General features: G+C 44.9%; 1 protein-coding gene across 1 annotated transcript in view; it reads right to left on the minus strand.

The window, feature by feature from the left end:
- The window catches only part of CDK19 (cyclin dependent kinase 19), a 115,388-nt gene extending 103,467 nt beyond the window's left edge, over window positions 1–11,921 (minus strand). Inside the window, exon 1 of the mRNA XM_042881593.1 lies at window positions 11,723–11,921. Coding sequence (XP_042737527.1) covers window positions 11,723–11,850 — 128 coding nt within the window. The 5' untranslated portion in view covers window positions 11,851–11,921. The remainder of the gene's footprint in view (window positions 1–11,722) is intronic.
- Between the last annotated feature and the right edge of the window lie 1,043 nt (window positions 11,922–12,964).

Consider the following 12,964-nt stretch of genomic DNA (forward strand, 5'->3'; position numbering starts at 1 on the left):
AAAAATTTATTTAACACTAGGCATGAGTGATATGTAAAATGATATACAGACTTAACTGAAGTCAAGACCAAAACCACTTGCAATTACATTCTTCTGCCCTCTAGAATTAAAGGAACTATTTCTACCTCTAGAACAGAGATGGTGCCTTATCAGGTTATATTCATGAGAACTTTTGAAACAAAACTCCACATTTCTAGCATGATGCTTTAGAACCATACTGATCAAATGGAGCCTCTTGGTTTTTACTAGCAGACCTGAACAAGCCTTTTGTGTGCAACAGCTGCAATAGCAGATCAGAAGTCTTAAATTTGAGATGCGAGAAACAAAGTTTGCATCTCTTCTGCAGCCACATACCTAAATAAAACTAGGAGCAGCAGAGGGAGGAGGAAACAAACCTACACCACACAATAGTTTTTACTATGCAATACAAAAACAATTAGAAAACAATCTCCAACCTTGATTCAAGTACACACAAGGAAAACACTCTTAAGAACCAAACACGTGCCACACACTGCACTGCATTTCTGGATCTTCCATCTCACCATGCCTTCATAATATCAATTTTCAACAAGGGGCCTGAATACTACACAGTTTATCAGCACCACAGTTAATCAGCCTGTTGATGACCACAGAAGTCTACCAGGTCTCCCTCCAGACATCCCAGATGATGTCAGCAACCTTTGCACATGCATGCAGTCACACCAGAAGACAGCACTTCTCCTTACTCCGCTACTTCCAAGGCCTGGAGCTCAAACGTGAAGCCTTTCTGTCATCTGTGAACATACCAGAAGAGGCAGGGAAGGCAACATAATTTTAGAGATCACCCTTCTCAAAACCTAATAATACCAAGCTCCTTAATGTTAGGCATATCTTCCTCCATCATTTTACAGTTTTTTGTTTGTTTTTTAATACACTTGTCAGCATCAGGTATTTGCATAAATGCATGCACAAAGGAAGGCTAACTCAGTACTCTTAATTCGTGAATTTATTTAAGCAATGATTTTTGTCTTGCTTTTTTCTAAGAAATTAAAAAGCCATCCACCACAAGATATAGAAGAACTTTATAATTTTGTTCGTTGAAATCAGTATTCTAAAATCAAGTCCAATATAAACGCTGTAAAAGTTGTACAAGATGTCTGAACACAGAGCAACTGCTCATAACAACTAGCCTCGAAAAAAAGGTCTGCCTTTCATTACATACATTGCAAGAAACACACAGAAGAACAATTACACTGAGCTTAGCCTGCTGGAAAATCTGACACATCCCAGCCATGTAAAAGGGCTCGTGTTAAAAGTACCACTGGCATCAGGCTATGAATAGACTCTGGGTGTTATCACAGTATCTTATTAGAAGATGACCTATACCCTACTTTATTCCATTTTCTGTAGAATATCTTCAGGTATACCTTTAAAAAACACTTAACATGGCTGCTCTTCTGCTTCTTATTCCTTTGGAATCCAGCCTATAAACTCAGAGGAGACACGCACATTAAAGAGGAGAGAACTTCTTAAAGCACTTCCAGGACAACGGCCTTTAAACATCACTTTCTCATACCATGTCCTTCCACAGAATCTCAAAAAAGATGCTAAATATGTATGAAAAAATACACAATTGTCACACCACCTACGGCAGATGCTCTTTGTGCATGTGATGAGGCGACAGCTGATTGATAAAAGACAAAACAGCCATCTGAGCACTAACCACACCTCAAGTCATAGAAAAAATACTCATTTTCCCCACTATAACAGGATCAAACAGAGTGGGGAACAGAGATTTGTTAACAGCAACATGACACAACTAAAACTAGTCCAGAATCATTGGTTCTGACCTAACCAAATTCTTTTCCTCTTTCCTGTAGTTCCTAAGTCATAAAATTAAAAGCACAGAAACTAACTGCAAACAGAGACTATTTTGCAGTCACAGCCATTGACAGATGTTTAAAATCTCTGTAACAACAGAAAACTGGAAATCACATCAGCCATGGCTTAGCCTTTATGTTTTAATAACAAAACATCTTAGAAGGAAAGAAAGCAAACTTCAGCCACTGCCCCACCACTCCACAGCCATTGTGGAAGACGCACAGGACCTCAACCAGCCACAGGGCTGGTGTAACTGCTAAAATTAGGCTGCCTCCAAAATACCTAGAGTGAGTGAGAGCTGTGAATTTCAAACGAGTAGGTTCATGTTATAGCAGATTGGCATAAGCAGACCTGACAGCCTGTTTATATATTTAAAAGCTGGAGCGTTCACATTAAAGTTTGAAAGCTGTAAAATTATTCTGCCGCTCTAGGTAATTTCTGCCAGTGTTTGCTGTATTAAAGCAGGGGATGGAGCTGTACCTTATCTTATTTCTTTCTAGACAGGCTTGATTACAGATAATGAACAGCTTTAGGAAATACCTCCCTTCTGGAAAGGCTACTGCATCTGAGAAGCAGCAAGGAGAAAAAAAGCTTCAGAAGGAAAGAAGAAACAAGCTTTTACTTATCAGTGAATTATGTGCCAAGGCCACAGATCCAGGGTCCTTTAAACTTTGCAAAAAATGAGTCTGCCTTTTGTTTCATAAAATCACTTACAAGAAGAATGTTTGTGACTAACCACAACCTTCGATTATATTAGCCATCTGTTTTTCAGTAATTTTAAAAGTCCTAAAACAATAGTGTAAAAACATACTGTAAATCCACAGCTCAGCACACAAGGTCTCTTTCTTCAGTGTAAATCTAGCTAAATACTACAACTTCTATAGGCAGGAAAACACTGTTAAAATACCAAATATTGAGAAGCCTGTAGCTCTTTTGTAAGAATTCCAGTTTGATACACTGCAGAACTTCTTTTCTTCAGACTTTCCAACTGAACAAAGAACATGTGACATCTTCAACTGTCTTTACCAAAACTACATGAAAGCTCACTAACACAACACGGATCTAATTCTAAATAACAATGGTAACATTCATGACCTAGTTAATAACGTAAAATATGTCCAAAAGCTACGGTCCAAATCATTAGAAAGAAGTAAGATCCAATATTAATAAAGCATCTCTATTTTTTCCCCCCTTATTTCAATGTCAGAGGATCAAGATTTCACACCCCTACAGATGTATGCCAGCTGCTAAGAGTGCCTCGCTGCTTCCCAACAATTAAGACAATCTTTGGCCAGTAATCCCTGTCTGTTCCCAGGGAACTCAAACCAGTCTTGATTTCCTTGGAACTTGAAGTCCATGCATCATACAGTGAGAACAGGCTTTTCTTGCTCTTTTAGTAGCTTACTAGCATAGCCCAGACAAAACTTTACACCAACCTTTTCTCCTCACCTCTGAACTCATGCTAGAGGTAGAATAAATGGCATTTCACTTGTAATGGTCTTTCGACTGACATGAACTGAAGGTCAAATTAAATTTGGTAATTTGTCTACCTCTGTTTCTCATTTGAAGCATGACAGAACTGGGCAACGAAACAACTGGTTATCCTCTGCAATGACTGGTTTTAATAAAAGGAACAAACACAAAGCTGACTTTGAAGTCGACAGTGTCCTTGGGAACATGGTAACAGCTCATACAGGAATTCTGTTTCAGGAACAGAAGCATTCAAAGAGACTGAAACCCACTGCTACACTAATTGCACTGAAGAAAGCCACAAATACAGCACTTCTCACCGAGCAAGGCACTAAAATCTAATCATCAACCCATAGGAATTCATTGAAATTTTAATGCTGCTTGGTGATCACCTTCTCTAAACACCTTCATTTTTGAATTCATGAACCACACGGGTAAGAAGCCCATCTCCTAAGAGGATCTACTTGGGAGTGAAACAGCTCATCTCTCGCTGTTGGCATTTCATTCAAGAGCGGCCTTTGTGCCACCAGATCTCTTCAGGCACGAGCCTCCATGACCTTGCAAAGCTATGGGAGAGTTGATCAAGGGCACTTGCAGTCAGAGCAGTCAGTCCTATGTTACCCAGTCCTATGCCTGGGTGCAGCAGGCACTCCAGTTAGGGCAGGGAAAGGAAGGAGGGACAGAACAGGCAGGAAACCTTTTCTGGCAATGTAGAGAGGACTTACTTTTTCTGCAATTAATACATGAGGAAACCAGATATATTGCCTCAAAGTAATGGCAGTGTCCTACTTCACCTCTGGACATTGTTTCCTTCCCAGAAGATCTAGCTTCTGCCTCCCAGTCAATTGCCTATTATGTTCACTTTCCTTTGACCGTAAGAAGAAATCAATTGCCATCTTCTACTTGTGGGGAATGGTAATCAACAAAATAACCTTACTGCATACAAGGTCCAGTTTCTGAAAACCTATATTTAAAAGCATACGAAGGCTATCCACAATTCATATTTACACTCTTACCCAAGAGTTTGAAAACCAGCATGTGCAGGCAGCTGTAGCTGAGGCTCTGCCTATTGGAATGCTTGACTTCTTGTGTGGTTTCATCTACACAATGAATGACCCTAAAGCTGTCCAAAATCATAAACCTTGTGGAAAACAGATGACAACTGAGACTGAAATGAGAAGTTATGCAGTAGCCTTAATCAAAAATTTATTAAAAAACTGCTAATCCCAAAAAATACAGAAGCAAGCAACCTTCCTCATAATGTCAACTGTTCCAGTAATCCCTGTTCCTTCAGTCTTTCTCACAGTAAGGAAAGACACGTGGTTTTTTTCTTCAGTTGTAAAGAAAACACCCACTAATTTTGAAAAGGTCACTCAGCTTTTACAACATTCCTTTGAGCCAGTCTTATCGGATACACTAATATTTCATGCAGTATCTCAAAGCGTACAGCTTAAGCAAAGACATGCTCCCACACCAAAGACTAAAAAAAACACAGATGAGAAATTCAGATACAGAAGTATCCACTGATCTACAGACTATCACAGGATTTTGTTAATAACAACCAATTTGGATCTAAAATGTTTCTGTATTACTCCTCCTCAAATCTATTGAGATTGCTGAACTCACAAGAGTCATTATTTTGACTTTCATCACAGTTAGCTTTTTTACCTGTCAGTCATCTAACTGACAGTCCAATGATCCATATAAACAAAGTCCCCAGAGCAGGGAGGTGTTTTCTAAAGCTAAATTATTTAGATACATTCACTCATAAGTCAAGACAAAACAGTAAAGGTTTTGCCTTTGCTACACAAAAATTGTTCTTATTTCCTAAAAGCCACACACTGAGCCAGACAATTTGATCCAAATGCAGTTGCCCTAGACAAGTTTCAGCATTCCTTCAGGCAAACACGCTGGTACTGAAATGGATTAATCTTTTTAAGTTCCAATACTTTAAGTTCTAATATTTTGCAAAAGAAGCTGGAAAAGTGCAGCCTGTGTCAGTTCAGAAAAGTGCAGCCAGTTCAGAAGATGTCATGCAGCCTGTGTCATCTTCGGAAGTCACACATAAGTGTATATAACATAGGAAAGGATCTTTAGAAGTGATTTTCAAAATCTTTTCCTATATTATGAAGATCCTTTCCCATATTATATACACAGTCTGCAATGACTTCTCAACTATGCTTCAAGCAGCAGTAAGTGTATGTAATTACAGTCCTACTCTGCAGCGCAGAATTCAACAGTTAAAAAAAAAAAGAGGACAAAAACTTGGGTCAGAGGGCATCTGTAAAAGTTATGTTTGATTAAGGCCACAGAAAAAAACATCATTTCAGGATATACTTTCAGAAGATATTAGAAATTTAATGAAGGTGCTAACCATGTCACTCAGAGAAATTTGCTTACACTAGTCCACAGAAACAATGGTCATGCAGGCAACCAAGCCTGCAGCGCTCTAAATCACGGTGATTTCTCAGTTTTTCTTTTTTAAACCACGCATAATGTGATAAGCTTGAAAGTAAAGTCACAAAGAAACACTCCTACTACAATACAAGGGATTACAGTGGATGACCCAGAAATACACCAACATGTTACATTTCTGCCTAGTAGTTCACAAGAAATATTCAGCTTCTAACCTAGCTCCTCTTCTACTTCACAATGTACCTTCTTACCAAGTAAGATGAAGAAAGGGACCCATTTCTCTTTTTACTCTAGTTTCCTTTTCCTGCAGAGTTATTAGGAAACTTTTAACTCCTCAGTCTGTGACAGGATGCTTCTTATCTTCTCTGTCTCTTTTTACTTTAAAACCAAAAAGAAAAAACACTAAATATTGAGAGGTTTTCCTTCATAGGTCATTACGGAGGTTTTCCTTCATAGGCGTGAAGTTTTTTTTTCTGCATGAGTATTACTCTGCAAACTTGCAATAGCCTTCGTGTGTTTCTCTCTCAAACACAACTTCTCCTGCTTATCATCACCCACACTCATCTCATTTTTCCCTCAACCTCCTGCCACCGCCCCAAAGCCTCTTGCCCTCACCCCAGCACAAAATGAAACACCAGCAGATTGCTGCCTGCATTCTGACAGGCCCAGGCCACACGGCTCATCCCTGCGCTCAGAGAGCAACATGAGAAAGGACAAAATCACTACAGGAGAGATCACATGCGAGAGCCTGTGGGAAGCACTGAGAATTACTCATCACCATTCACACGGTCCATTTTTGGCAGGAAGCAAAGCCATGGTGTAGCTGTGCTATCAGCTCTCAGCACAATCATGAAATACTAATGAGCTCTTCCCAGCTCAGGGTTTTCCATGAGAAGGCACTGCAGACAACTAGTCAGACAGGTTTCTCTTAATTCTCCTGCTTCTTCTCACACATGTTAACACCACTCACTGCTAGGAAACATTCTCAGGATTTGCACATAACCCCATATTTAGGTTTATCTGGCTACAAAGAGATCACATAGCAAGGTACCAACAACACCTTCAGCCATTCTATCTTCCCCAAGCTAGCAAGCTTTTCAAGGGGGAAAAAACAATGAAAGTGAGGAGCAAAAAACATCTTCTCTAGTACCATTAAAGGTAGAGATGTTGCAGCAGAGAAAGGTAATCGCTCAAGATCATATCCATTGCTCTCTGATTTGGGTCAACATCCCTGTGATGCAGCTCATCACAGGGCTGCAGTAGCAAACAGCAACTACAAATGACAATTCAGAACACTTCAGTTCCAGAGAATGTCAAATAGCGAATGTGAAGTTTGAATAACTTATCACAGACTCTCAAATATCTTACAAGCACATACTTGCACTGGTACACAACGCTGTAGGTACACATTCAAGAACGTACATTCCTTACCACATCAAGGAGCTGTCTCTCAACAGCAAGGGCAGCTGCAGCATCCAAGCACTCATTGCCCTGTGACTGCAACCCCAGCACTGCTTGTTTGTAGCATTTAGTCAACTCCAGTGCGAGTTTCACTTCCTGACACACTTGTGCTTGATTAGTTCGGTATTTAAGTTTTGAAGAACAACAATTTGGGAGAAGCGCACTGTTACACTAATACTGATTTAGTAGGTTACACAGATTGCCTCTGCCTGTTCTAAGCTGCAGGTTTTCCACCACCAAAGCGATGTCGGTCATACGTGTGACTAGATGCAATCTCTGTGCAACACAGCTCTGTGCAGAAATCCCAGTTGCCTGAGCCACACCACAGGAACGCCTGTTTGGTTCAGCGCGGCTGCTCTCCACAGCATTCCTCTCTTTATCAAGATTTTTCACATCTGCTTTGAACAAACGCGATTCAGAATATTAAAAAATAATAATGTAAAACTAAAGGTTACTTGGCAGGAAACAAAGCCAGCATTCTTGGGTTAGATTCATACTTACTCTGACTGTGGACTTCCCCTTCCTTTCTCTTCCCTAACTTTCACTCAACCCCTGGATGGATGTGAGCGCTTCATACCAGCATTAAGACATCCACACTTCTGCACACTGACACCGCATGGAGTAGCACAGACTCCCCTTTAGCTCCAAGCTCTCAGTACTCATTAATAGGAGGGGAGGGGTCAACAGGGGCAGCGCTCACTCCTCAGCAGCCCCCAGCCTTTCTGCACACACCATATTGGAAGTTCTGTATTCCTGTCTTTCCCTGCACCCACCCACTTTTTAAAAGGTGTATTGAAACGTGAGGATTAAAAATACTACATATTTAGGTTTTTGTTTCGTTTTTAAGAGTTCTTGGCAATTTTGTTTTAATAACCTCTGTTGTCCACAGCCATACAGTGAGCCAAAGAACGGTAACTGAGACAGGGGAGGTTTATGTTAGATATTAGGAGGAAGTTTTACACACAGAGGGTGATGACACTGGAACAGGTTGCCCAAGGAGGCTGTGGATGCCCCATCCCTGCATGCATTCAAGGCCAGGCTGGATGTGGCTCTGGGCAGCCTGGTCTGGTGGTAGGCAACCCTGCACATAGCACGGGGTTAAAACTTGATGATCATCGTGGTCCTTTTCAACCCAGGCTGTTCTATGATTCTATATAACACGGCCACAATGTGACAGAGAGCAGCCAGCTCAGCTGTTTGCTTAAAAGCAAGCACAAGTGGCAAGAACTAGAGAGCTTTTGCTCCCTCAGATCTGTCTCAGCTTTTACAAGTGCTACATTGGCTATTGCAGAACCAAGAACAGCCTGTTTCCAGTTGACTCCTGAATCCCATTACTCCTGGTGCATTCCTGCCTAACTAACAGCAGTACCTTCCCAGCTTGCTGACATGTCCAGACACACTCCTGCAGGTGAGCAGACGTACAGATGACAGAACGGAAATACCCTGCAGTGGCGTGAACTGACAGATCGATCTTCTCAAAGAGTACAGGGAAATAATTCAGACATATGCAACACTACCACCACCAAAAAACTAACAGAAATTCCAACCCACGCTTTTTCCTACAAATTGCCTCCCCTGAAATAAGGAAGTACAGGAAGCCTAACTAAAAACACCATCGTGGCTGAAACTGAGCAAAGAAAGAGCAGGAATGTACCAAGAAAAGTAATGCAAAACAAATCATACTGTACCAACCATGACTGGGTAAGTGTAGTCTTTGTTTTACTGGACAAATGAGAGTTGGTGTCCAAAGAAACATTAGCAAAGTCAGCATACTATTGTTGAGGCGATACACACACAAAAATAACAGGTTTTCCAGCTACATGAAAAACTAAGTACCTAATATTGACAGCTGGACTGCAATCACAAAGTTTATTTCCATATTCTTATTTCCATCCCCTCCAAGCCACCAGTCCAGCTTTAGTGCACACTGAAATAAGCTATTAGACAGCTTACACAAAGACCTGTTTTCTACCCCTTCTGGGCTACACAGATACTGAGATTTTACAATCCAGATGTCTTACTTATCTAAGCATATAATGAAGGTAATACTTCTAGATCTCATCAGGCCACACAAACACTACTGGAAAAGATACTCAGGTGTTCAATATGCTTATATGACATGCAAATGTCAGACCAACATTGTTCAGACCTGACTGCCTACTAAAAAAAACGCTTTAATACTTCACTTTCACAGAAATCAATCAGCTCACTAGAAACGCGCCCAAGTGATATTCCACTCCAGGTTGAAAAGGCCAAACTCAGTTGTTATTTCACCTAAAAACTTCTTCTATACCCAAGCCATTCACTGAGACCCAAGCAACCACTTTTACAAGCATTTGATCCAACAGCTTGCCAAGCTTCATATAAACACATTTTACTATTTCATAAAGTTTCTGTGCCAAGTTTTTGAAACATGAAGTGACAGGCTCTCTGTGGAATTGCTGCAGAGGCTCTCAGTGCCCCCAGCCTCCTGAGGCTGCAAACTGACTATGAGACGCCAGGTAGCCAGAATCTAATACAAGACTGCTCTGCAAATTTGAAATACTGAAGCAGACCATGATCAGCCAAAGAAGAATTCCTTTACATGTGCCTCAAAATCCCCCAGTGATCAGCACGCAATAAATATGCATCACTGCTGAGCTTCTGTTTTTCTGTTGGAAAAGTTTCTGTCATTAAGAAACCCACAAATTTAAAGATTAATGGTTAATATGCTCCACTGCATAAAGATATTTTAGCTATCTGCTTTTTCTCTTCCCATAAAGAAATCACCTCATCTTAATGATTCTTCTAACTTGTTCACATCTTATTTTCACCAAAGGTCCAGCAGTTACATAAACCAATTAAGAGTGAAGTTTCTTATCCCATAACCCAGTTTCCATGCTTCACGAAGCAAAACTTGACTTCTTACAGTAAAGTTACATTTGTGTCCCATTACTCTGCATTTCAATCTAATTGACCACTTACTGAAACTTCTCACTTTCTCTCCCAAGCTGGCCTGCTCACAGCTCTAGCATATCAAAGCTGGATATAACCTATTTTTTGCCACGCTTACTTCTGATTTACTGCCTATTTGCATTTCACAGAATCACAGAATGGCCAGGGTTGGAAGGGACCTCAAGGATGATGAAGCTCCAACCCCGCTGCCACATGCAGGGCCACCAACCTCCCCATTTAATACTAGACCAGGCTGCCCTGGGCCCCATCCAATCTGCCCTTGAACACCTCCAGGGACGGGACATCCACATTCTAATGCTACTACTTAAAGATTTTGAAGACATGTCCTTTATGGTGTTTTGCAGCATCACTGTAATTCTGAAGGAAACAAGGCAGATAAGCTAGAGACAGTCTTTTTTTGGTCATAAAAACAGTAAACTCTAGATTCTACCTCTTTTATATCGTTCCTTGATGCAGTAATACCCAGGAAGGCAGTAAAGTTTCTTTTTAGAGTTAGTTACGCTCTATTTTTCAGGCTGCAGAGCCAGTTAGGCAGAGAAGAGCTCACCTCTCAGTGCCAGGTCCCTCACCTGAGCCAAACTGCTGACTCTGTTACTGATCCCTTTGATATTACAGCCGCTTAGCTCACAGTTTAAATTGTTGAGAAACACATGAATGCAATTTACTCCTATAAAAAGAAGCCTAGGTTTCTTTATTAATCTAAAGCAGCATGCCATCAATCACTTCCAGAGCTGCATAAAACAACCAAAAAGCCATTTTTCCGTACTCAGTCATTTCAAAGTTCCAGCTGCCTGGAATTGAAGGCTCTTCAGCGTTCGGCTAGAAGGGTGCCACTTGAGGTTTACGAGTCTTTAGAACGTGCTTAGTACACTTCTATAAGTACAGTCCACGTTTGTGCACCATTCACAAGACACAATAAATGAAAAAGCGCTTAAGGGCCCTTCCAAAAGGACGGGGCCGGGGTCCGAGCTCAGCCCTGCACCAGTGCCTTCTGGAGGCCTGTGACGCTTTTGGCAACCCCAAATGGCAGCGTGAGCTCTCCAACCCACAGCGTGCGAGCTGTATCCTTACGACACCTTTCAGCCGTCTCTCCCTCAGAGGCAAGAAGGAAGATCTAGAGACACGAGCGGGCTCAGCGACCCGCCTAGACCAAGCCCGCGTAGACAGCAGGGCAAAGGGACGCGGTGGCTCTCCTACGGATTACGGGGACAGGTGGCGATCCGCAAAGGGGAGCACCCAGCCCCCATCCCGCAGCCGCGGCTATAGCGGCCGGAGGAGCTGCCCGGCATCCTCGGGGCCGCCCGGCTCACCCGAGCGGTGCTCCGACGGGTCGCGGCCGCCTCAAGCTTCCCGCCCGCGGGGCAGAACCCCCGACGCGAACGCGACCCCGCGAGGCGGTGACGGACACGCGTGGGCAGCCCGCGCACCTGCCCGCCCGTGCCGGGAAACTTTCCGGGCTGAGGGTGGGGGGAGGGCGGGCGCGGACGGCGTTGCGGGGGGGCCAGCGGCGGCGGTTGGCGACGCGCGGCCCCGGCGGCGGTTGGCGGCGCGCGGCCCTTACCCGTCCTTGCGGCGGGCCTTGTAGACGTGCCCGTAGGTGCCTCTACCCACTTTGCAGCCCTCGTACTCGAACAGATCCTCCACCCGCTCGCGCTCGGCCGCCAGCTTCGACTTGAACTCGTAGTCCATGTCTCGCCCATGGGCGGGGAGGGACGGGAGGGGGACGCGGCGCCGGATCAGCACCCCCGGCCGGCGGAGCCCCCTCCCGGCGCCGCCATTTCCGGGGCTCGCTGGGGGCGGGCGGGATGGGGGGGGGGGGGGGGGGTTTGTTTTTGTTTTGGTTCGGGGCTTTTCGGCGGGGGGAGGGGGTGCGCTCCGCCGCCACCCGCTTCAACTGGGTTCCTCGCGGCGCGGCGCGGGGCACGCCGGGAGTGGTAGTGCGGCGGCAGGAGCCGGCCCCGGCAGTGTGGGCGGGACAAGGCCGCGGCTGAACTACGACTCCCGGCATGCCCCGCGCCGCCGCGGCTAGGCGGCGTCGGCGCACTGCGCGCCCCGGAGACGGCGAGCGCTTCGGCGGCCGCCGGGAACTTGCCGACTCTTAACGTCGCGGGAGCGGAGAGACTGCCACCCGGCTCGGCGCCTCCTGCGCGGAGACGGCGCGAGCCCCGCTACCGCGGCCATCGTGCACAGGGCCGCGAGGAGCGGGGTGCCGCGATGCGGTGCGGCAAGTTGTTTATCTCGGCAGCTGCCACTCAACGCTTGGCTCCACCCTTCGCTCGATGTCGCCCCCTGATTGGCCAGCGTGGCCCCGCCCCCGCGGCCCCGCAGCGGCTCCCGCCGCCGAGCCGAGCCCAGCCCGGGCCGCGGGCGTTGTGCTGCGGGGCGGAGCGCGGCGTCTCCAGCTCCGGGGGAGGCCGCTGGTTGGGCAGTGGCGGGGATCGCGAGCGGATGTGTCGGGGTCCGGTTCGGGGAGCGTCGCTCACCGGTGTTAGAAGCGCGGATTTTCCACGCTCGTTGTTTATACCAAGAATCACGTGGACAGAGTTGAGCGTTCACCTGCAAACGCCGGCTCCCTCCCGACTGGTAGTGGGGCCTGATGTTTAGATGCCCTCGCGCCGACTCTCTTCCCTTCAGCGCTAAGCGTGGAGATGGTTAGACAGATGTGATGACGCCGACGGGTTCACCTGCACAGATACATAGTGAAGCCTTTTAAAATTACATTCCAACCAATCGTTCCACGATTTCTTTGTGCCAAGCTCTGCACGGGGGCACAGGGCAAAGCCAGAGGAGAAAGGAGGGAAAA

This window comes from Lagopus leucura, unplaced genomic scaffold (genome assembly GCF_019238085.1).
Source record: "Lagopus leucura isolate 7727_CA_CO unplaced genomic scaffold, USGS_WTPT01 Super-Scaffold_73, whole genome shotgun sequence".
NCBI lineage: Eukaryota > Metazoa > Chordata > Aves > Galliformes > Phasianidae > Lagopus > Lagopus leucura.